The sequence below is a fragment of the Arvicanthis niloticus genome, chromosome 24 (genome assembly GCF_011762505.2).
Source record: "Arvicanthis niloticus isolate mArvNil1 chromosome 24, mArvNil1.pat.X, whole genome shotgun sequence".
NCBI lineage: Eukaryota > Metazoa > Chordata > Mammalia > Rodentia > Muridae > Arvicanthis > Arvicanthis niloticus.
In genome coordinates, this window is record NC_133432.1 from 30,051,463 (window position 1) to 30,076,674 (window position 25,212).

The 25,212-nt window shown below is 53.4% G+C and overlaps 1 protein-coding gene across 1 annotated transcript in view; it reads right to left on the reverse strand.

The window, feature by feature from the left end:
- Positions 1 to 161: 161 nt before the first annotated feature.
- The window catches only part of Adap1 (ArfGAP with dual PH domains 1), a 54,649-nt gene continuing 29,598 nt past the window's right edge, over positions 162 to 25,212 (reverse strand). Inside the window, exons 4-11 of the mRNA XM_076923456.1 lie at positions 21,698 to 21,780; positions 7,864 to 7,976; positions 6,593 to 6,739; positions 2,975 to 3,058; positions 2,678 to 2,740; positions 2,080 to 2,151; positions 1,676 to 1,904; positions 162 to 1,372 (exon numbers count right to left, since the gene is read on the reverse strand). Of these exons, the coding sequence (XP_076779571.1) occupies positions 1,344 to 1,372; positions 1,676 to 1,904; positions 2,080 to 2,151; positions 2,678 to 2,740; positions 2,975 to 3,058; positions 6,593 to 6,739; positions 7,864 to 7,976; positions 21,698 to 21,780 (820 nt within the window). The 3' untranslated portion in view covers positions 162 to 1,343. The remainder of the gene's footprint in view (positions 1,373 to 1,675; positions 1,905 to 2,079; positions 2,152 to 2,677; positions 2,741 to 2,974; positions 3,059 to 6,592; positions 6,740 to 7,863; positions 7,977 to 21,697; positions 21,781 to 25,212) is intronic.

Consider the following 25,212-nt stretch of genomic DNA (forward strand, 5'->3'; position numbering starts at 1 on the left):
CTATAGGACACAGGTTGCAGAGTCAAGCCAGCTCTGCAGCTCTGTCACAGGCCTGCCACGGAAGTGACATGTCTCATGTCCCTTACTGCCCAAACAGAGGCTGCCAGGGCAAAGGGAATACCAGCTCCCTCTTCCCCACTTTAGCCACAAACACACAGAAGTGACAACGCCAGAGCCACACTTTATTCCAGGGGACATGACACAGGGCAGCAGAAGCCCAACTAAGGACCCCTCCCCCCAGCTCCCTGGGGCGCAGCTTTGACAAGGGGCCAGGTCATTCACAGATGCGTCCCCCATCAATGCTCCCCTGCTGTCCAGCGGCCAGGACCTGCCCTTTGGGGATCCCGTAGAAGGGAGCCCATCTGTTGGGGTAGCCAGAGGGCAGCAGGGGAAATAAATACACGTAGCTGTAACTACTGGCCTGCCAGCAGCAATCAGGGCTGGGGGCAGCCACTCCTGCCCATGGCTGCCTCTTGGCCTGGGCTCTATTGGGCTTGAAGACTGTAAGGTCAGGGCCAGGGGGCATGGGTTACAAAGCGGGGACAGCACCGAGCTGGGCACTGACGCCCAGAAGCAGATGGGGTGGGGCTCTCCCTGGCTCCCAAGGAAACCACTACTGGGTTCCATGCACTGCACCCTGCAGGCTAAGCTCTCTCCCCGTCGCCCCAGCCAGCTGTTTCAAGGGGACTGGTGGGCCCCAAACAGGTGGGCGCAGGGCTGTGCACACAGTTCTCTTGGAAAAATACCTGACCCCTCCCCGGTGCCCCAGCTGGGTCAGCCCCAGGGGAAGGAGAACTGACCCCTGACCCTTGATCCCTGACTGGCACACAGCAGGTGCTCAATAAATACTTGTTGAGGTGGGGGGAGGAAAGGGGAGGCATGCGGCACGTCCCAGAGTGAGTCCCCAGCAGCCAGGCCAGCCCGCTGCCACAGCTGTTCATGGCTGTCCATGGCTGTCCATGGCTGTCCATGGCTGTCCACAGCAGCCCAGCACCAAGTCCTGTCCTGAGGCCAAGATCCCCCAGGCCAGAAGAGTTAGTAGGGTCCTGCTCAAGTTGGGAGGCAGGGCTTCCAGCAGCAGGAAAGTGGATGGGTCGGCTGGGCGTGGCTGGGAGCATCGTGACAGGGCCAGGGTCAGGTGAGGCCCAGAACCAAGTCTGCCTTCAACTTTAATGAGGTTCTGAAAAACTGTCTATCCAATGGGCTTGCCTGAGCCCCACCTGGCCATGCCTGGGCCACACCAAGGAACAGAGTGGGGGCCAGGAGGCTGGGCTCCCCTACTGTCCAGCGCCGCCTGTCCAGCCACATGAGCGCAGAATCCTGGGGCCTCCGGGCTCTCTTCCTTAGGGTTTATGCTTGAAATGGGCTTCCACTAAAAATGGGAATGTTCTAACCTTGGGAGCTGCCAACTCACTTAGTCTTCCCTCCACAGCCTGTGACCGCCCCCCCCCCATAGCCCATAAGTCCCCCCTCCACAGCCTGAGGCCTTCCCTCCACAGCCTGTGACCCCCCCATATCCGATAAGCACCCCCCCCCAGCCTGAGGCCTTCCCTCCACAACCTGTCCAGGGGCCCCTGACCAGCAGCAGGAGTCTGTCTGCTGGGGTGCCACACCATACTAGGGGCCTTCACCTACCTCTCACCGCTGCCCTCCTGCCCATGCCTACACCTCTCACCTGCATACTCCTGAGGCAGCATGGGCCTGTCCACCACCTTCTGGAAGGCCACAATCCACTCCCTCTGGTCTGACTCCGTCTCACAAGTGAACAGGAATTTTCGGTCAGGGGTGACAATGGTGATGCCGTAGGGCCAGTGGTGACCCTGGGTAGATGGTGGGAGGCCCTCCAGGACCGTGTAACCGCTTTCCTTGCTCCCAATGAAGACTTCCCCTCGGGCAAAAGCATCCTGTGGGTGAGAAGAAGCTGGGGCATAAGGACGGAAGCCCCTCCTCCTTGGCCATCCTCTCTGCTTCCTCTCCCAGTCCAGCCAGGTGAGGAACTAGTATCTAGGACCCTGAGGAATCCCAGCTCTGTTCCCTCACCAGTCAGTCCCTGAAACAGGTCAGTCAGACCTTCCTTACCAGGGGGTCTTTGAAGTACATGAGTCTCCGGTCATCCATGGTGAACCAGCGTTTCCGGAAGCCTTCTGTCTGCTGTGGGTCAGGGAGGACAGTGAGCAGTCAGCAGGCCCGAGGTGTACCTCTGCCCCAGAAGACCACCACTCAACACCCAGTGGGCACCACTCTGGCCAACCAGTGCATGAGGAACCCTGGCCATGCCCGAGATTCAGGCTGGAATCGACCACTTCTACATTGCAGAGCAAACGTGAACGTCCCTGCTGGAGAGGGGCCTGAGGGTTTGAGGATCAGGCCGACTCAAGCCTTAGTACCTGCAACCAGGTCACTCTCCTAGATCCTGGGTCCTCATCTCAGCACCAGAGCACAGACAAGGGGCCTCAAGAACCACCCTGAAACTCAAGACCACTGGACAAAGTGGCCAGTCCCAGGATACTTTGGGATGTACCTGGGAAAGGGCTGGCACTCCATCTGTGCCCTGTGAGTCCAGTGAGTGACCCTCAACCCCTCAGCCATCCACAGGGCCTGCCCCCAAGCCACCCTCCAGACACAAAAGCAAGATGGCTGACCTTGAATAGGCCTGGAAGCGCACTGCTCTCCCTACCTTGGGCCCTGTCTTCTCCATGTAGCCTTCCTTCAGGTAGTTCCTAGAGAGCTTGGGCACCAGCTGGGACAGAACAGATGGCGGTGAGACCCACCCTGTGTCATCCCCTAGACTGCACACAGCATGACATGGTCTCCTGCAGCTGGGTCCCAACAGCAGAAAGAAGCACTACAGTCAACCCTGCTGCCTTTCTAAGGGGCCTGTTTATGCCCTTGTTCAGTCCTGTGACCCACCCCAGATGGTCACCTCCCTCCCTACTCCCCTACTCAGCAGGGTGACTTTGGGACAGCCACTCACATCTGCATCACTGGCTCCTGGGAAAGCGACCTGCAGGTAGTGGAAGCGGGCTGCTCGAAGTGCATTGAACCAGTCCACGATCTCCTGAGGGCCGAAGTTGCAGTGAGTGGCAGCTCCCAGGCCTCTGTCTCCTCCACAGACTCCCCTCACCTGGGCTGGCACTCTGAGTGGCCTCACTGCAGGATAGGATGGACCCTCCACTGCCTACACCGCCCCCATTGTGCCAAAATGGGACAGTCTGGTGACCATGATCAGGGAATGGGCTGAGGCAGGGGACTGAGTGGGCTTGACATCTGAGCTCTGTACGTCACAGCCATCTCTCTCTGCCCAGCTCTCTGTCATGGCTCAGATCCCAGCTGGCCCCCTCCAAGATCCTGCACACATCTGGGGTCTCCCAGTCCTGGCAGGGGTTCACAGTGGCCTGGAGCTATGACTAAGGTCCTGCCTTGCTGCCATTCCACAGGTACTCCAACCTGCCTCACTCAGAACCTGTCCATTCTTGTCTTCCCGGTGCTTCTGGTAAAATCCACATTACTGCCAACACCAGAATGAGGCAGAACCCAGTGTGTGTCACCTGCATCTTCTCCCTGGGCATGGCCTATTGGCCTTCTCTGTAGCCCAGGATACTGCTGACATGTTACCACTCACAACTGGCCATACTCACTTCCCCTTCCCCCCCCCCCCACCTGTGAAAGAAGTTAACTGACTTTCTCCACGACAGTCTCCCCTCTCTCTTCCCCTCCCTGAGCTGTCCACCCCATGCTGCGGGACAGACCTGAAGCCTTCTGTTGCTGATCACCCTTACAATGCTTGCAATGGCTCACACTTACCCCAGCATCAGCCTTCCCAAACCCTTGGCTTTGGGGAAGCAGCCTTCTCCCTGCAGGTGACCCAAGGCACCAGGAACTCAGCCTTAGGCCTGTCCATTGTTCCCACCTACCCTACCAAGCCCTCGGCTCCTTCTCCTTCCCACCGCTCTCCCTTCCCAGTTCAGATTGGGTTCTGGGCTGGGACGATGGCTGAGTCAATAAAACACATACTTTGCAAGCAGGAGAATCTAAGTTTAAAGCCTGGGGTAGAGACCTGATCTTGTAATCCCAGCACTGGGAAGGAGGAGATAGGAGACCTCCTGGGACTTGACACCCAGCCTACCTAGTTTAACCACGTAAATTCAGGCCAATAGGAGACCTTGTATCAAAAAAAAAAAAAAATAAAAAAATAAAAAAATAAAAAAAAAAAAAAGGTAGAACCAGGCAGATGGCTCGGTGGGTAAGGTATTGACTACAAAAGCATTTAGAACTGAGTTTGAATCCCCAGAACCCGTGTAAAGCCAGCTGTAGGAGAAACAGAGTTTAATCCCAGTGCAAGATGGGAGGAGGAACCACCCTGGCATGCACAGTGGTGAACAACAAAGATATCCCATCTCAAATGAGGTGAAAGATGAGGACTCATACCCAAGGTTGTCCTCTGACCTCCACATGCAGCAAGCGGCACCTGTGTGCCTGCACTTACACACACTGCACACACACATGTGTGCCTGCACTTACATACCCTGCACACACACACACAAGGCTGTAAAACCTGGGGCTTGAGACTCTCCCCACAGCACCCGAGAACCTGTATCCAGATGGGACCCCACTTCCTCTGCCCCAGGTTTCTTGCTCATCCCCTCTGGTCTTTGGAACACTATCTTCCCCAGTCCACTGATGTCTGTGCCTCCCCCCAGAGTGCTCAAGGGTGAAGCATGTCACCTTGTGGCTCAGCACAGCTGTCCTTGGAGAGCAGAAGGGATGCTGGGGTCCCCACTGTGGAAGCGCATAGTGTCTCAGTGGGGAAAGGTCCCTCATGTCCTCCCAAGGAACATGAAGCTGAAGGCCTGGGGGGTGAAATGACTGACAACCCGAGCCAGGTCTTTCTGGAAACAGCTAACATCACTTGAACCTCCCCCCGCCCCCCACACACACCCTTTCTCTTGAGACAGGGTCTCACTGTATATCCCTGGCTGGCCTGGGATTCACTTTGTAGGCTACTAGCTACTAGGGTGCCCTATAAACTCATATAGATCTGCCTGCCTCTGCTCACCCCCCCCCCCAAGTGCTAAATCAAAGACAAGTGTCACTATGTCCTGCCTATGCTTGAGAGACGTCTATTAAAAACCTAAATCCACAAGACACAGAGAACAGCCATGGGCTGGAAGCTAGCCAGCAGATGAGCTGGGGTGAGTGGATAGGAGCCCCAGGACAGCTACATGCCAGCTGCACATGAGATGAAATGTATCTGGGCCCAATTGGACCCATCTTGGTCCCTCAGGGCCTCAGGTGGCTTCCCTATAATCTCGGCGACAGGATCCCCAGAGCAAGCCAGCTGCTAGCCAAATCATCGAGCCCTGGGTTCAACTGAGAAAACCTTCCTCAATGAATTAGGCGGTGAGTGATTGGGAAAGACTCCCAGCATGAAGCCTGGGCCACCACACGAATGCATGCACACCTGCACGCCCGTGTACCCACACACATGGAAAAAGCATACACATGCCACAAAGACACGCCAAAAAAAAAAAAAAAAAAAAAAAAAGAAGGAATAAAAAAAAAAGAAGTGTAGAGAAAGATGAATGAGCTAGAGAAATCTCAGCATAAACATCTGAAAGACAATGCTTCCAGAAGGAAGACAGCAAAGAAATCATTAAAGAAAATAGCCACTGGCCAAGAAATCATTAAAGAAAATAGCCACTGGCCTTGTGGACGGGGAGTCACTAGATAAGAAAGCAGAGGCCTCCAAGCTGGGAGAATCCTAACCTGAGCTCTCTTTCTAGCCGAAGTGCAGTGGCAAAACGTCAAATTCCAGAGAGAGGGAAAGGGGGAGGGGGAGGGGGAGGGGGGAGGGGGAGGGGGAGGGGGAGGGGGAGGGGGAGGGGGAGGGGGGGAAGGAGGGAGGGAGGAAGAAAGAGAGAGAAAGAGAGAGAGAGAGAGAGAGAGAGAGAGAGAGAGAGAACAAACACCCAGGCACGTCTTCTCAGAAAGCTATTGCAGGGTGTGTTAAAACAGCATAAAACAGCACAGACGGGACTAAGACTGGGAAGGAAGAGGTGAGGCCCAGAACAGTGCACCCGCGTCCCTAGATGTCCAGACAGCCCTGGAGCTGGGGTGGACACTGCCACGACAGGCAAACATGGCTGTTTAATCTCAGGTGAGACAGTGTACTGGATAGAGGGGCTCGGCTCCCACTAGTGTTTATGTAGTCACAGGACGCAGACCCTGGACACAACATGAGTAAAGACCTCTCGGGTATGAGGGCACAGGAGAACAGAAATGTGAGAGACGCTTAACTTCTCAGCAGATGTGCCCAGACACGTGACAACTTCCCAAGGCATCAGCCCAAATTCCAGCTTCCCTGGCCTTTCGGTACCGCAGGCACGCACGCACGCACGCACGCACGCACGCACGTTGAAGAGGTTCACCTCAGAGCTCCAGCCACAAGACAAAAGTATGCAGGCTTTAGTGTTGCCTGGGCTACCCTTCTGCCCAAACAGAGATGGCTGCAGCACAGAGGGCAGGGCTGCATTAGTGCCCCTCCCAGGGTGGGGTGCACTGCCTCACCACCCGCCCACCAAGCAATGCCCACCTTGCCGTCTTCATGGTAGATAAAGATGTTTCGGGTGCTGTTGTCCTTCAAGTAGGTGACTTGCAGGCCGTGGGGGTGGCCGATCTTGGCTGGCTGGAAGGTGGCATTCAGGTGCTCAATCTTCATGACAGCCTTAGGTTCCTTGGCCTGTGAAGGAAGGCTAGTGCGAATCCCAGACAGCGCCAAGGTCTAAACAAGGGAGGCCAGCAGTACACCTGCTGTCGTGCTGTGCAGCCTTAGGCAAGTTACTTAACCTTTCTGACCCCCAGATTCCTTGTCTGTGGTTGAAAGGTAAATTTCTATTTCCTTGGATGATGGAGACTAAATGACACTTGGTGTCTGGGTAAAATGTCCCCTCATCTGTGACCCTTCGTGTTTTCTGTCCTGTCCTGACCCAGTCCTTGCTTGCCTGTGCATTTGAAGTTTGCAATCTGGGACTTCTCACCAAGACCCCCACGATCCTAGCTACAGTCTACTGTTCTCAGACCAGACCTGGGTCACCTGCAGGCAAGGCAGGTCTTTCAGTGGTCCTGGCTAGTTCCAGGGAGCGCTGTGACTAGCCCTGTCCCTGTCCCTCAGCCAGACCTTAAGTCAGAGCTTTTCTCCAGGCATGTCTCCTGGTGTCCCCACACCAAAAGGTGGCCACTTCAAGGTGTAAAGGGACCCAGAGAAAGAACCACTACACACTAGGCTGTGTGGCCCTAGGGCGATTGCTAAATATCTCTGAGCCAGTACCCCACACATAAAGCAGTCCAGGAAGCTGCCATCGACAGCACCACAGAGCCGGGCACACCTTCCATCCCTTTATACAGCCAGTCCCACAGCAAGGCTGCAGCCATACACCTCCAGGTGGGTCCCACCCTGCGACTGTCACACAGCTGACCTGCAGCTAAGAACTTCACCCCCACACAGCTGACCCAAGGCACTATCCCAGTCTGTTCTCAGGAGCATCCGCCAGAGGGAGATCTCAGGCTTCCCAGGACCATTCCCAGCAGACCCACCCCAGGCCTGGCTCCTGGAGGCTCCAGGAAGGGACAGGGGTCAGTCCTGGATGGGGGTGGAAGAGTTACTGTGTGGATGCATACACTTAGGGTATGCATGTTTCCCCAGAGGGATCCATCATGAGTGGTGCTCCCTGGGAAGACTGACAGGGTGTAGAACTGAAAGAAGGCAGCCACGCCCCAGTAGAAGGGCTAATCCCCAGCCCCGTAGACCTAGGGAGGCCAGGACCCCACATGGGAAGGTTACCCTTCACTCAATGCCAGGCTCACATCATTTTTGTTGAAGTATTTCAGGGCACCCTCTCGTTCTGTCAGCACAAACTTCCGGCTTAAGAACTGTCCATTGTCCCGGCCACGCTTCCAGAGAAGACCCTCACGGTATCCTGGGGAAGAGAGAAACAGTCAAGGAAGGAGTCTCCACCTAGCTGACCCCATCTGTGTCCCTGTCCCAAGTACCCTTCTCTGTGGGGTGGACACAGCTGAGGGCTGCAGGTATCGTGACCCACTGCCCAGCAAGGCCTTGATCCTCCTGCCAGACCACAAGCTCTGGAGCCCTGGCCACCTTTGCCTCAGATCCGCCCATCTGGACAACCACCAAAGAGACAGGACCTGGGGATGTAGTTGGGGACAATGGATTTAGGGACGAGATTGGAGACAATGGATCTGAGGTGGCCTAGGGCTGCCAGACAGGTCTAATATCACAGAAAGAAAGTGGTTTTCCGGCATGAGAAAGGACAGGAACAGACTGAGTTACCGGCCCCATGATGCCAGGGGCCAAAAGGACCCTCCCAGAGCCCTAGGCCCATGATGCTGGGGTTGCTTAGCTTTGGGGACCCTGATACAGTTCTGCTACTTCACTGTTGGCAAAAACCAGGCACTCACCCGGAGCGGTGGTGCACGCCTTTAATCCCGGCCCTCGAGAGGCAGAGGCAGAGGCAGGTGGGTCTTTGAGATCGAGACAGACCTGGTCTACAGAGTGAGTTTCAGCACAGGCAGAGCTACACAGAGAAACCTTGTCTCAAAACAAACGAACAACAACAATGCAAGCAAGCAAACAAACACAAAATGGGCACCCTCAGAAGATCCAGACTGCCTGCTGCCCAGCAGGCAGTTATTGTGCCGGGTCAGTACCATGCATCTACAAGGAGCTGATGTGGTGGAGCTCTTCTCGGCCCACTGCCCCGCCCCCCCCTTCATGGGACACCCCTTAGTGAGGCAGCAACATTTTCTGGGGAGCTGCTGATAGACACCTGCATTGCTTGCTGTTTCTGGCTATTGTGAGACTCCCCTGCAAGCAGACACGTACTTGGCGGCCATTTTTTTTCCCTTTTGGATGGGCACAGTACAAGGCCGTGAACTTTGCTATCTCCGTTTTTGCTGGGTGTCAGGGTGGTTTTCATTGACAAAGAGGGTCCTGGAAAACCTTGACTGTCAGCAGTGTGCTCAGGGGTAGGAGTTCAGTCCCTGTATCAAGATCACACGTAAGCCAGACCCAGACAGCTGGACCAGCTCAAGCCAAACTCCCGCCCCCCCCCATCTCCTCCTCTGCTGTCTGCTGCCAGGCAGCCCTGTCCCCATCACCAAACACAAGGGGCTATTTTCTGTGCTCTCGGAGACGTGTGGCCATAAAAAGGCAGCAGCCTGGCGTCAGGGAGGGGGCAGCTGGCGCCCGTGGGACTATCAGTCTCAAGGCATGCCAGAAGAGGCCTGTTCCCTCCCCCGGCTTCACAAGGGACAGGGCCTCTCTAGGGCTATGGAGTGGCTGATGTGCCTTGTGTCTCTCCCTTTTCATAGCCTCGGCAGACAAATCTTTCTGTATTTGCATGCCAGGTCACCAAGACATCCCTTTAGCCCAGGCAGCACCCACTTAGAATGTTTGTTGACTGACTTGTTAAACACCTTACATGGGCAGTAAGTCAGCTTGGCCTTCTTTTCTTTCAGTTTCAGGGACAAGATTCTCTGGGCCTGAATAGCTGAGCATGGACTCCAGAAGTGGGGTGTCGAGGGGTGTCAAGATTGTAGCAGCTTTCAGGAACCCGGACCAACTCCAAAACCATGCTTTATGGTTTGGAACCAAGGAGCCAGTGGGAACACGCTTCTCGATTGCTGTTCTAATAGTTGCCAGCAGGTGGCAGGAGCACACCAGGAGCCACCGTTTCCAAGTTGGGCTGGACTGACCTCTGCTGCCCCTCTGAGGCTCCTCCAGGACATCATGCTTGGGGTCCTGAAGCCCTGGGTCCTCTGCTAGGCCAGGTCCATGTCCTGACACTCCCGGGACCAACCAGCGTTCTGACAAGCTGCCACTGTGCCTGTATTTTAGCCCCCATGACGGCAGCACACGAGATGTTTCTATAAAGACGCTGACAGCATCCCTGATCCTGACAGAGTCCAGGCCTCTCTCAGAGCTCTGCCTCCTTCTTGGTATCATGGGAATCTGGCCAGCCAAGGGCTGACAGGTACCAAGCCTTTGGCCAGCACCAGTGGCCTGGCTGGACCACTGGCCTGGCTGGATAGCCCCTGTCCACCCTAGCCCAGGCAGGGCCCTTGCTCGGCAGTGAAGCCAAGGCTACCCCTCTGCGCACACTTGGGATCAGGTAGAACCAAAAGTGGCCCTTCTCCCTGAAAGAACTAGCTGGTCCTGAGGCAGAGGCTATGAAGTTCAGGCAACATTGATGACTGTAGTTTACAGGGCTGGGGCCAGCTGTGGATGTTGGAAGTACTTGGTCCACATCCCACAGGGACACATACAGAGAGCTCAGTGTCACACAGCCTTATAAGGTGGAAGCCACCATTCCCTGGCACCACAAACCCATCACAGATGAAACACATCTTCAGGGCGGCACCTTCCTCAGGGTGACAACATGGAGTCAGGTGCTCTTCTGTACAGCTGTGGCCGTAGTACCGTGGCCAGCACGTAAATCAGACTGGAAGCTGCTTTCTGTTTTTTGAGTTGGAAGAGGGGAGTTGGGTCTTACTATGTAGCCCAGGCTGACCTTGAACTCATCATGATCCTCCCGCCTCAGCCTCTGGAGTGCTGAGGTGACAGGTGTGCACCACACCTAACCTGGGAACTTTACTCTTGATCCTCACAAATGGGAAAGAACCTGATGTCCCTCAGCTGTGGGACATTTAAGCAACCATGGTGCTCTGTGCTGGGATGATGGCCCTGCTATCCACAGGATGAGCTCCAGGCAGCAAGGCAGGCAGGAGAGAGGCTGAGCCCTGGGGTGTACCACACTGTGCATCTCCAGTAGGCAAACCGGGCTGCAGGGGTGGGGAAGGGCACTGCGGTATCTTCTGCACTCACAGTTTCATAACCTGCAAACGTCAGGAACTGCATTCCAAACAGAATATGCAAAGTGTATGTAAATTGCGTGGGATATATGTAAATTGTGCTTTTGTTTTTAATTCAGGGCGATGAGCATGTGGTCTCGCCATAAGTGTGACAGGAAGCTTGCCAAGGTGTGAGCCAAGTGGGTGTTCCATACGCAGGGCTGATGGGAGAGGTATCCATGTCATCTGGGTTCTCCCACTGGGGTATTACCAATGGAAGGTTTGGCACAGAGCTAGGTCTCAGAGACACCAGAGAAACTGAGACTCCATGACTTTACCCAGACTGGCTCAACCACACTGGCCCCTGGCTGCAAGGGTCTGTCTGCCTCTGTTGGCAACTACACCTATCAAACTGTAACTCAAGTTCTAGGCATCTGGCGCCCTCTTCTGGCCTCTGTGGACACTGCACTCACATGTTGCACACACACACACACACACACACACACACACACACACACACACACACACACACACGCAGGCAAACATGACCAAGAGGTTCAGACCCTGTGTGTTTCCAGGGCTCAGCCTCTCCCTGTCCACTGCTCTGGCAACTTGGGCTTTGTCTTGAAGCTCCCTGGGTCCCTTCTGCACCTGTAAGAGAGGCCAAGAGCAGGCTTCAGAGTGCACAGGTTCAGATTCTGATTGGCCAGTCTGTTGCCATTTCACAGGGGCCTTCCAGCTCCAGGTAGGACAGAGGGGCCATGTGGATGACGGGGGCTGAGATCAACGCTTGTGAGTCTTATGCACCTGCAGGGCCTCCTTGGCATGTTTAGCCCACACTCTGCCTGCTACCTGGAAGTCTTGTTTTCCATCTTAAGGAACCTGGGATCCCAGGAGCAGGTGGGCAGCAGGCGACCACCATCCACTCAGTCCTTCTGGCTACTTCCCAGCTTGGCTCTGGAACAGATCTATTCATCCTCTGTGTCTCCTTGAGAGGTCTTTTCTCTCTGATCAGCCACACCAGGAAGTCTTCCAGAATCCAGTGATGGATGGTTGGCCCTCTGCACTGGTCCAGCTGGGGCTCCCTGACCTGAGGCAGGCAGGGTCAGGCAGGGTCCCCCTTCAGGAGAATGCCTGATACCTTAGCCCTGGTGCAAACCAACACCTCTCAGGGACTGGTTTCCTTGGGACTCCATATCATGTGTCCTCAGTATGCAATGTTCTGGCTTTAAGACTCCCGGGTGTTCTGGTCACATACAGGAACCCTTCAGTATGAGCGTCCTACATCCCTTCCTGTTTATTTCCTCACTTGCTCAATAACCAGCAGAACACAGCCTTGTGGGGAGAGAGGGGATGCTGTGAGCCAGCTCCAGACCATGGTTCCAGGCACTGAGGTTCTGAGCTGTGGCCCCATCTCGTACATAAGTAATTGGTCCCCTGGAGATACTGTTCCTAGAGTCACACAACAGCTGCCAGGAAGCTCACTAGCTGGACCTCACTGGCTGGTCACATGGACAAGGTGGCAGGGGGACCTCGCTGTCACCCCTCTCTGGGCTTCAGTTCTCTCATCTTCCAAAGGGTCAGGGCTGAGGTGAAGCTAAATGAGACCAGACAGTTCCTGGAGTCCAGCAAGGCCACCAGATCTACCTACTGCACTCAGAGTGGCTGGGACACGGGGGTCAGAAGAAGCCTGGTAACTTGTGAGCAACATGGCTAATCTTGCCAGCGACTCCTCACATGGAGCCTATCCCATGGGCAGATCCGAGGGCACTATAGAACCCAATGCTGAGGCTCCCACATGGGACAAGCCTACCCTACACAGAAGACAGGAAATGGGGTTATCGGAGTCCAGGGATGCCCTACATAGCTTCCACCATTGTTTCAAAGGACCTGACCCCCTCGCCTTACCCCACCCCAGGGTGCATCATCCTGGCCATCCCACGATTTAACAATCTCCCAAACAGTGCTGTACTCAGCACACTGCCTTAGCACACAAGGAGAATCAAGGCCAGGCAGAGATCTGCTGCCTAGGGAGGCTCCCCTCCCTCCTTATTTGCACAGTGACATTTAGGTCAAAGTTCAAGAAGACAACAGCACCGGGATGTCCCTGCTTGGTACAGCCAAGGAGGAAAAGGGGCAACTCCCAGAGTGACCCAGGCAAGAAGCCATGTCTGTTGGAGGAGGTGGTGGCCTGATCCTGGACAACAAAGGCCATTGTCTGAGTGCCCTGTCGCCCACCCTGCCCTGTGAAAGGCAGCCATTGAGGCTTAGCTGGAGGCAGGACAGTCTGGGGCAGGAACCAGAGCAGCTGTCACCCAGTCACTTGCAGAGCAGTGGTGGGGAGGGGCAGGTACAAAGCAAGGTGAACTCAGATATGAGGGCACACCTACCACCCTGACATCTTCAAGTTTCAGAGGGAAGTTTAGATACTCCAGCCAACTGTGATTTTGGCTGAGGGAGGACACATAGTGGAGAGTGTGACAGAGCCCTATGGTCACGCGGCTCCATGCAATATCTGTAACCCAGGACAAGCCCTCAAAGTTTCTGGACCCCTGAACATATCCCAAGGTCCAGGCCACCCACACATAAGCCCGCCTCCACCTGCTGCTTCCTCCCACATGGGCAGCCCAGGAGTTGGAAAGGATGGCTCGGATAGAGGGGTCTTGACCCAGCAGCTCTGTCTCTGGAAGGACAGGAAATGTGACAGGGGCTGTAAGTGAGCCACTGGCACATGTCTGGTCTGGAACTTCAGGGGCTCCATCCCTTCTTCTAGCCCTGGATGACACTGCCTGAGACCTCTCCAAAAAAAAAAAAAAACCTAGTTCCGGGGAGCGCGTGCCCAAGTCCCCAGGTCTGCCTTGCTCAGCCTGCTTCTCCTGTTGAGAGAAGATTGGCAGTTATCCAGGTGGCTCCTCAGATCTAAGAGTGTTATCCTGTAAAAGGTAGGCCCCCGTGCCAGGCCTGAACAAGAGACAGATGTGATGTCAGCGGACACCTTAGTGCCAGAGACTCTGCTAACCAGTCTCCAGAACAGTGCTTCTGTGAAACTTCTTTAGACTTAAAGGAATTTTGGAAAGAAAAAAAAAGTACAGGTTCCGTTGTGGGTGAGCAGCGCCCTACTCTGTGACAGAAGCCTGGCGCAGAAGGCCACTCATCACTTGCAAGCTGGTGAACAGCGGGGGAAAGAGTAAAACAGACGGTGGTGGCTGCTGGCATGGTCGCTCACAGGGACGGGGGTCTCTGTCCTGGAAGTGTCTGGAATAAGCCTGGTGTTGTGTAATAACAAGTGTGCTCGGGAGGGCAGGGCCATGACAAGGGTAATTCCCCACGTGGAGACTTCAAACGGACGGGGGGGGGGTGTGGACTGGATGGTCCCAATGGTGTCCCCATGGCCCCTTGGGCATCGTGGAGGAAACTGCGGTCAGTGTGCTTGCTCAGTGTCAGTCCTGACATGCAGTTCAGGACGTCCCTTGGTCTCTAGCTTGAATGTCACCATACTGTTGTTCATCTCTCTCAGCCCCAGCACACTCGCTCCTGACTTACTCCTGGTGGCTCTGAGTCTTCAGTGACCTTCCGGGGCATCTAGTCTGCATCTGCTCACAGGCATGTAGGAGACAGACCCTTGGAACCCACAGTTCCGGTTCATTCTGGGCAGGCCTGGGGCCACTCCTCTGAAGAGTCCTGGCCTCACCTCTTTTGAGGCCCCACATTTCCCCTTTCTCCATCTGAGGGGACTTCTGCATTTCCCAAAGATAGGCAGCGGGAAGTGTCTATGCCCTGAGTGAGAAAGTGCTGTTGGGTAAGGGGAGGGGGCAGAAGTGCTGGACTCTCAGGGGTGGGGGGGGTGGGGGAGGTGGAGCACTTCCCATAAACTCTCCCAGTGAGGGGCTGGGGTGTGGCTCAGTGGTAGAGCCCCTGCCTAGAATCCCCCAGTGAGGGGCTGGGGTGTGGCTCAGTGGTAGAGCTCCTGCCTAGAATTCCCCATGAGGGGCTGGGGTGTGGCTCAGTGGTAGAGTCCCTGCCTAGAATCCCCCAATGAGGGCCTGGGTTGAGGCTCAGTGGTAGAGCCCCTGCCTAGAATCCCCCAATGAGGGGCTGGGCTGTGGCTCAGTGGTAGAGCCCCTGCCTAGAATCCCCCAGTGAGGGGCTGGGGTGTGGCTCAGTGGTAGAGCCCCTGTCTAGAATCCCCCAGTGAGGGGCTGGGGTATGGCTCAGTGGTAGAGCCCCTGCCTAGAATCCCCCAGTGAGGGGCTGGGGTGTGGCTCAGTGGTAGAGCCTCTGCCTAGAATCCCCCAATGAGGGGCTGGAGTGAGGCTCAGTGGTAGAGCCCCTGCCTAGAATCCCCCAGTGAGGGGCTGGGGTGTGGCTCAGTGGTAGAGCCCCTGCCTAGAATCCCCCAGTGAGGGGCTGGGGTGTGGCTCAGTGGTAGAGCCCCTGCCTAGAATGTCCCAGTGAGGGGCTGGGGTGTGGCTCAGTGGTAGAGCCCCTGCCTAGAATGTCCCAGTGAGGGGCTGGGGTGTGGCTCAGTGGTAGAGCTCCTGCCTAGAATTCCCCATGAGGGGCTGGGGTGTGGCTCAGTGGTAGAGCCCCTGCCTAGAATGTCCCAGTGAGGGGCTGGGGTGTGGCTCAGTGGTAGAGCCTCTGCCTAGAATCCCCCAGTGAGGGGCTGGGGGCATGGCTCAGGATTTATCTAGCATTCATGGGTTCCAGTCCAAGCCCTGAAAAGGAGAGGAGAGAGAGGAGGAAAAAAAAAAAAGGAAAGACGGAAATCAGGCTGCTCAGAGCCACCTTGAGGCCCCACTGCCCTATGGGAAGTATGAGAGGCACATGAGTTAGTGCTAAGAGGAAGAGGCCACAGTAAGAGCAGGTTGGATGTGATAGAAACATTTGGGGACCTGAGCACAGAGCAGTTCCAGGTCCCCTGGGTCCTCAGGGGCTCCCAGTGACTTTCTTACTGCCTTGCCAGGTCCTTGAGTGTGGAGACTGGCTCTGAGCCTCGCTTGCTTGCTCTCTGGACACAACCTTGAGGTGACATGGCATATGAGGGTGGGTGGAGGAAGGAGAGATCCCGATTGTGTCCCCACACACACTAACTTCTGCCCCTAGCGGCTCACAGTGAAAAGCTCTTTAAAGAAAGGGAACAGGCCTGGAAGGCAGTGCCTAGAATGCCAGCTTCTCAAAACCCAGAACCCTCCTTCCAAAAGAGTGAGTAAGTGTGGGGCCCCTGAGCAGCTGGGATCCTGTCCCCTGAGAGGTCCTACCTGTGAGTCTTTCTGTAGTGTTGCTGGGAGTATAGGGCACAAGATAATGGAGAAGCCCAGGTCGGGGAGACTGCTCACAGCACTATTTCTCCTCAAACCCCATTTAGATGCAAGTGTCCAGCCCCAGGCAAAGGACTGCAGCAGAAAGCATTGTCACAATGCCACCTCCTGTCACTCCCTAGCTGGTGGTGATGGCCCTCCAGCATTTTAGCTCAGAGCGCATGCCCGAGGAAGCTGTAAACACAGGACTCCCAATAGGAGTGCAGACACCTTTCCCTGGCCTGCTCTACCCATCCATACCTCTTCCTTCTACTCCTTGGTCCCTTAGGCTCCTCACTGCTGAATTCTGCCCCCCTCCCCACGCTGCCATGGTAACAGACTCATCTGGAGCAACCCACACCTCCACCCCCTTGTCCAGGTGGCAGCTGAGGATGCCCTACCCCATTCACGCTCAGCTGGGTAGCTGAGAGGAGAGATGCACACAGTAGCTGGCCTCACAGATGAGCTACATGTTGACTGGCCAGGCCTAAAGTACCAAATAGCCATGGCTCAACTTTGTCTACAGAGCCCAGAGGGATCAGCTGGCTTGTGACCCGCTCACTGACAGGTGTCCCGAAACTTTCAGGAGGCTGCGCTACTGCTGTACCATAGTGTATGCTTTTCTCTGTGTGTGTGCGCACACATGTGCGTGTGCGTGTGTGTATGTGTGTGTTGATGTGTGTATGTGCTTGTGTGTGTATGTTGATGTGTGTATGTGTGTGCATGCGTGTGAGTGCGTGCGTGTGCGTCTGTTGTGTGTATGTTGATGTGTGTATGTGTGTGCATGCGTGTGAGTGCGTGCGTGTGCGTCTGTGTATATGTGTGTATGTGCATGTGCTTGTGTGTGTGTGTTGATGTGTGTGTATGTGTAGGTATGTTGGTGTGTGTGTGCTTGTGTGTATGTGTGGGTATGTTGATGTGTGTGTGTTGATGTGTGTATGTGTGTGTGCTTGTGTGTGTGTTGATGTGTGTGTATGTGTGGGTATGTTGATGTGTGTGTGTGCTTGTGTGTGTGTGTTGATGTGTGTGCATGTGTGGGTATGTTGATGTGTGTGTGTATGTGCATGTGCTTGTGTGTGTGTGCTTGTGTGTATGTGTGGGTATGTTGATGTGTGTGTGTGTGTGTTGATGTGTGTGTATGTGTGGGTATGTTGATGTGTGTGTGTGTGTTGATGTATGTATGTGCGTGTGCTTGCATGTGCCTATGCATATAAAGGCCAGAGGACAACCTCAGGTGTCTCCTATGTTCCACTTTAATTTTTCACATGTGTTTCCTGTGTATTCATGATGAAGGGAGTATGGGTGTGTGGCATCTTGCATGTCCCATGGCACATGTGTGGAGGTCAGAGGACGACTTGTGGGAGCAGCTTCTCTTCTCCCAAGGATCAAGTCTATTCTTAGTGGTGAATACCATTATCCACTGAGCCATCCCTCCAATACTGCTACCTTATCATCTGTCTGTCTATTTATTTTGTGAAAGGTTTTTACTGTGTAATTCTGGCTGGCTAGAACTCAGTATGTAGACTAGGCTGGCCTTGAACTCACAAAAATCTACCTGCCCCTGCTTCTGCCTCCTAAGCACTGGGGTTGTGGGTGTGTGCCACTATGCCTGGCTTTATTATTTTTTGATAGGGCCTCTCATTGGCCTTAGCGTTCACTGAGGACGCTAGGCTGGTGGATGGTAAGCCCCAGGAATCTTCCTGTCTCAGCACTGGGGTTATAAGACCCTGCTTTAAAATAGTGTATGTGTGTGTGGGGGGAGGGGTGTATATAGGTACCTATAGAGTCCAGAAGAGAGTTTTAGATCCCCAGAAGCTGGCAGCTGGCAGCCACCCAATATGGGTGCTGGGAATTGAACCTGGGTCCTCTGAAAGAGCAACAAGTGCTCTTAACTACTAAGTCAGGCCTATTTTATTTTTTAAACGTGAAATCTGGGGATCAAATTCATGTCCTCACTCTTGGAAGGGAAACACTTTTTGGCTGAGCCATCTCTCTACCACACCCGGTTCTAACAGGATTCTGAGTGGACCTAGCCTGGGGAGACCCTGAGTGACCATGACATCATCATCTCCTGAGCTCTGTATATGACCTGGAGATTCCCAGACCCTCACTGACCTAAGTGCTTGGCACTGAGACCTGACCTGCAGGATGCTTGCTAGTCCTCGAGTCTGCCTTGCTTTCTGTGGCCCGCATACAATTCACTTCTAGAATCCAGATCTTTATTTGTGCCAGGACCAGCCCAGTTCCAGGAGCAAGCATGTGGCCTGGACACCCCGACTCCCCAATCATCGTGACAGGCAAACACATAATCAGACCAGTGTGACCAATGAGACAACACCCCCTAATCTATACCCTCTGCTTACCCCTGCCTCTAAGCTCTTGGGAACAAGAGGTCAAATTTGGTCCAGTTAGAGAAAAGCTGTCCCCAGAGAGCTCAGATGTTAACCCAGAAAAGCAGAACCAGAAGGCAGAGACAGTGAAGTCTCTGACATCTCCACTTAGACACCTAGATCAAGCCATGTCTGCTACACTTATGTGAATCCAACCATGGCCGGTTTTGCACACCCTTGATTAAAAGCAGAGGGTACAGATAACAGCAGAGACAATATATTCATCCAGCCACATCTCCACCTCTGACATTAAGTTATATATTTTGTTATAAATGGCTCAAGTGGGAGTGTTCCTTTAATCCCAGCACTCGGGAGGCAGAAGCAGGCAGAGATCTCTGAGTTTCAGGCTAGCCAAGACTATACAGTGGGATTCCATCTCAAAACAAACAAATTCAATCAATCAATCAATCAAGTCAATCAATCAATCAGTCAGGTGTTTGTGATGAAGAGGAAGCATGTGGGTCAGGGCTCTGAGTCTGACAGGTGCCTGTTCCCTTCCACAGACCCTACAGTGTTACTGGGTAAAGGGCCACAGAATCCCAGCTGAGCACTGAGTGGGTTGGGAGTGAGACAGGAGAGGGGAGCCTGGTCCAACGCTCTGTGGTGAGCGGTGGGAAAGAATCCTGCTGCAACACACAGCATCCCCCCTGGTCTTACTGTCGGGAAGCCAGTCAGGATTCTCCTCTGGAGCAAGGAAAGGGGCAAGCAACCTTTGGATGGACCAGTATGGAGAGGGAAGGGGAACACTCCCAACTAGCCCTGCTCACAATTGACACAAGGACAAAACCAAACAGAACCTTGGAGAGGTGGCTGAGTGTGTGAGGGGTGGGAGAGACTGAGGCAGCAGGCAACTGGACTCCACCTGTACACAGCCTTTGCAACAGAAGGTCTAGATGTCTGCATCATTCATTTCTACCAGGGTCAGATTCTCAGCACCATTATGAAGCAGGTGCAGTATCACGGGATCCACACCTTTAGTTCTAGAACGTTCTGCTCCCCACAGAGAGGAGCTTGTGTCAGCACAGAACCGTCAAACCATCAAACCTGTCGTTCTTGCAGCATGACACTTCTCCGCCCCTCTCCATGACTGACTCTGCTCTACTGGGATGGGGCTGTAACATTTCTCCCCTCCTAGACGACAGCCATCAGTGTGCCTCTGCCTCATGCCTATGTAGGGGTTCTACTGTGGACATCCATGCTCGGGGCTCTGCTGCTGTCCCCAGCTGCTTCCTCTGTGGCGGGCACTGCCGTGACACACAGCAGCTTCTTGCCCATACACCAGATGGACACAGATTCTGCAAGCAGGGTGCCATGGGTACATTAAAGTTCTCTGAGATGGACAGTTTTGGGTGTCTACTTGACTACACTGAAACTAGCCTAATCTCAAGCTGCTAAGTAAACTGGTCGGGGATTTTTCTTGATTGGGTCATTCAAGGTCAGAAGACCCACACTATATCCGGGTCCTTTGAGGTAGGAAGATCACCTTTAATCTGGGCCACACCTTCTGCTGGCAGACTGAGTCAAGGACACAGAGGAAGGAAGCTTGCTCTCTGCCTGCTTGCTCCCTTCCTGGTAAGTCCATGCCTCCACTGGCACTAGAGCTTTCTACTTTAGGATTCTGGTGTATACTGAAGACCAGCTGAGATATCCAGCCTCCAGGACAAGCAACTACTGGATTCTTGGACCTTCTGTTAGTAGACAGCTATTGTTGGTTGGACTAACTGGACACTGGACCACAGTCTGTAAGCCATTCTCTCTCTTTTTTCTTTCTTTCTTTCTTCTTCTTCTTCTTTTTTTTTTTTTTTTTTTTTTTTGCTTTTCAAGACAGGGTTTCTCTGTGTAGCCTTGGCTGACCTGGAACTCACTCTGTAGACCAGGCTGGCCTCGAACTCAGAAATCCACCTGCCTCTGCCTCCCAAGTGCTGGGATTAAAGGCGTGCGCCACCACCACCCGGCACAGCCATTCTCATAAATGTTCTTTGTATTTGTAGAGACTCATGCCAACAGTCCTGTTCCTCTAGAGACCCCTGAGTAATACAATCCCCATACCAGGTTTGAGGTCCCACAGGCCAATGGGGCTCCTCGTGCACAGCGGGGCACAGCAGGGCAATGCCAGTTGCCAAATGAATGGCTCTTCTCAGCCAGCCCTAACCTGTGAGCCACAGAAAATAAAGTGGTTGTGCTGGCCCCACAGAACCAACCTGCCTCTGAAACTCAATATCTACTCATCCCGAAAAAAGGCCAGGGAGATAAGTTTCAGAGAGTGCCTCTGTGTAGAGTTATGGCGCAGTGGTCTGAATGAAAATGGCCCCCTACGGACTCACAGGGAGTGGCACTATTAGGAGGTGTGGCCTCAGTGGGGAAGTGTGTCACTGCGGGGGTGGGCTTTGAGGTTTCAGAAGCTCAAGCCAGGCTTCCTGCTGCCTGCAGATCCAGTTGTAGGACTCTCAGCTACCTCTCCAGCACCATGTCTGCCTGTGTGCTGTCATGCTTCCTGCCATGATGATAATGGACTAAACCTCTGAAACAACTGTAAGCCAGCTCCAGTTAAATGTTTTCCTTTGTAAGTGTTGCCATGGTCATAGAGTCTCCTCACAGCAATACATTTCTAATTAAGGCAGATGGGGACTACTTCAGACTTTTAGAGCTGTCCAGGGAGCCATGGCTCAGGCCCCAGGTCTAATACCCACAACATACCAAATATATAAGCATCAAGATGCCCAGGCAACCCGGGCCGGAGGTCCCACGGAAGTATGCAAGACACATACTTAATAAATAAGACAGTACTAGCCGATAGCCCATCAACTGAGCTGAGCCAGTGATAAGGAGATGAAGTCCAGAACTCTCAGGCAATCCTGTCTTCTGCAGCATGGTCCCATCAGCCCCTCTCCACAAAGCCCCAGAGCACACTGGAATCCTCAGCATCAGGCAGGCCCAGGGGAGGCAGTGACCACTGACCTGGCTGTGTCCTCTGCCACTGAGGGTGCTGGCCTACCATAGTCCCTGTCAGCTCCCCAATATAATCCCGTAGCCCTCCTGAGGCCTGAATGGGAGAGGATGATCGCAGACCCCTGCAAAAGGATATTACCACAGGTTTGAAACATTGAGTCAGTCTGAGAGACTGGGAAGGGCACGGCTCACCTGTAGAGTACGGTTCCTGCTTCTCCACATGAACAAATTCTTGCCTCTCATACTTGGCACGGATCCACTGCTCACGTAAGAGTCTATAAAAAGAGAGGGGACTCAGATGACTATCTGGACCCCAAGTTCTATACAGAGAGCCACCATGGTCCCAGCTACCCCTAATAACCAACTTTCAGGAGCCGGAGGTAAGCATGGTGGCTTCTTGGGTCCAGATTGGATGTTCTCCATTCTAGCCTCAGGAGTTCCTGCTACCTATTGCTCCTGGCTCCTCTGGTCTCCCAGATCCTGCTTCAGGATCACCAAAACAGTCAAGTTGGTAGGTGGAGAACCTGAGCTCTGTTCACCTGAAACACCCCATAGGCCTCGGTTCTGCAGCTGATCCAGTGTGGCAGTTTTTCATTGTCAACCCAACACCTAGAGTCACCTGAGAAGAGTCTTCATTCAAGGACTGTCCAGGTCAGGTTGGCCTGTGAGTGTGTTTATTGGGAATGACGCTTGAAGACCCTGTCCACTTCGGGCGATACCATTCCCTAGTCAGAGAATTCTCGCAAGTGAGCATGCTTGCACTCATCTCTGTCTGCTCTTGTCTGCGAATATATGTGACTAGCTGCTTTGAGCTCTTGTCATGTTGACTTTCATGGTCTGTAACCTGGAACTGTAAGCCAAATGTCTGAGTTAGGGTTTCTCTTGCTGTAATGAAACACCATGAGCAAAAGCAGCTTGGGGATGAAAGGATTGATTTGGCTTATGCTTCTACATCACTGTTCATCATTGCTGGGATGTAGGACAGGAACTCAAGCATGGCAGGAACCTAGAGCCAAGAGCTGATGCAGAGGCCATTGAGGGGTGCTGCTTACTGGCTTGTTCCTCATAGCTTGCTCAGCCTGTTTTTTTTTTTTTTTTACAGAACCCAGGACCCCCCCCCCCCAACCCCCCAGCCAAGGGGTGGCCTCATCTACAATGGGCTGGTCTTCTCCAGTCAATCACTAAGAAAATGCCCTATAGGCTTGCCTGGTCTCAAGAGGATTCTTCCTCTTGCATGACTCTAGTCTGTGTCAAAGTGACATAAAGAACAGGCTGGTGGGCTGGAGAGATGGCTCAGCGGTTAAGAGCACTGACTGTTTTCCCAGAGGTTCTGAGTGGCTCACATGGTGGCTCACAACCATCTGCAATAGGATCCAATGCCCTCTTCCTCTTCCAGCGTGTCTAAGAGAGCAGCATGTACTTATATACATAAAATAAATTAAATAAATCTTTAAAAAAAGAACAGGCTGGCACATCAAATAAACCCCTTTCTCCCGTAAGTTGTTTTCTATCGGGGTATTTTTTAACTCAGCAACAGAAATGAAACTGGGATGCCACGTGACCCCCTGTGGTTTTGGCCACATCTCTACCTTCCCAAGCCTTAGGTCCTGTGTGGGACTTCCCGCTGACAAGCTCTGCTGGATATCCCCTCCCAGAAGCCTCAAGTGCGGTGACTCTGACAATCCCTTCAGCCCTGGCCCCTCACAGTGTCACTCCGGCTTTGTGAATGTAAGTTTCCAAGCCCACAGTACCACCATCTTGGCCTTCCTGGGTGGAAGGCTGGCTCAGACCCGTCTGCTGACATCACTGCCTTTCGCTAACCTTGCTAGTCAGGCCTTGAAATGGCTTCCCAGTCAATACAAGAGCAGTAGGTCTCAGAAATGGAGGGCTGGGGAGATGCCTGAATAGGCAAAGCACTTGTCTTGTAAGCACAAGTTCAAGCCCCAGTACCCACCTTAAAAAGTCAAGTGTATGCCTATAATGTCAGTACAAGGAATTAGATGATGGGGGTGCCTGTGGTGCCCTACCCAGTCCGTCCAGTAGAATTGTTGATTCTAGGCCCAGCAAGAAAAATAATGTGGACAGTCCCTGAGAAATGATGTCCAAGGTTGCCCTCTGGCTTCTATACACGCTTGCATGCGTGTGTGCTCACACACACACCCACACACACATACACACATACACACACACACACACATAAACACACACACACACACTTACACACATACACATATGCAGATATACATCTGACTAGTGGATGTCCCTGAAGTCTTAGAGGAAGCTGTGGGATGAGGGAAAGTGAGCCAGAGACATGGTTCAATCACCAGGGCCATGATGGCCTTTCTCTGTCCCTAAAGCACTGATCAACAGGGCTATAACCAAGAGACCCTAAACAAACACAGTTATAGGGCTTGAGCCCTCTTCCACAATGTCACCATCTTGCCTGTTTATATCTGTACAGGTCCGAAGACGCCTGTCTTCAAGGGTACTATGAGTCAGGATGATGCATGCGGCTTTGGTGACATCAGTAGGCCCCCTTGTGTGCTTGTGGCCTAGAAGGAGCCAGCTCCTTTTCTGGTTGAAGAATTCTTTGGGAATGTGTCTACAAATACCCACTGTGAGGTCTCAGTGACCATAATTACTATGACCCTGCCTGAGTCATGAGGCCTTAACCCAAGGCCTTCCATATCAGGAGACTCCATGTGTTGGATACCCCACATGTTATATACACCAAGATAGGCCAGCACAAATACTCCTCATGGCTATGAGGAAGTGAGGTTGGTACAGCGTGGGGAGGGTCAGAGTGGAGCCCACATAGAGGCCCAAGGTCCCCTGTCCCAGCTATTGAGTCCTCCATATCCAGGAAGATCACAACACCAGGCTGCAGAGGCCTCACCATCACTCTTTGGTACCCCAGGACCATGATACATCCTTGGTGGCTGCTGTATCTGGATCCAGAGGCAACAGAGGGGCATGACAGATGCATGGCAGTGTGCCTCTGTGGTGGTTTGAATGAAAATGATCCCCATAGGCTCCTATGTGTGAACACTTGGTCCTCAGCTGATGGAACTGTTTGGAAAGGATTGGGAGGTGTGGCCTTGCTGGAAGAGGTATGATATTAGGGGTAGGCTTTGAGGTTTCAAAAGGCTCAGTTCTTCCCAGTTCTTCCCAGTTCTTCCCAGTTCGCTCTCTGCCTCCTGCTTGCAGATTAAGATGTGAGCTTTCGGTTGCTCCTCCAGCTGACTTCCGATGCGCCTTGGCTCTGCCATCATAAACTCTAACCCTCTGAAATGAGCCCAGTTAAAACTGTTTTAAATAAGTTCCTTTTATCATAGTGTTTTATCACAGCAATAGAAAAGAAACTAAGACAGAAGTTGGTACCAGGGAGTGGGCTACTGCTGTGACAGACTGAATCAAGTAGGGTTTGGAGGAGGGATGTGGAAAACGTTGGGACTTTGGACTGGGAAAGCTGTTAAGGGTTACAAGCAGAGCTTTTGGGCCATCCTAGTAGGAGCTTGGAAGACAGTAGTGCTGAGAGCTATGTGGACTGTGGGGGTCCAGCTCAGGAGGTTTCAGGTGGGGGTGGGGGACAGGGCAGGATTAGCAACTGACCTAGAGAGCATTCTTGTGATGTTTTTGGCAAAGAATTTGGGTATCTTCTGTCCTTGCCCTAAGAATTTGCATGAAGCTAAATTGAAAAATAATGG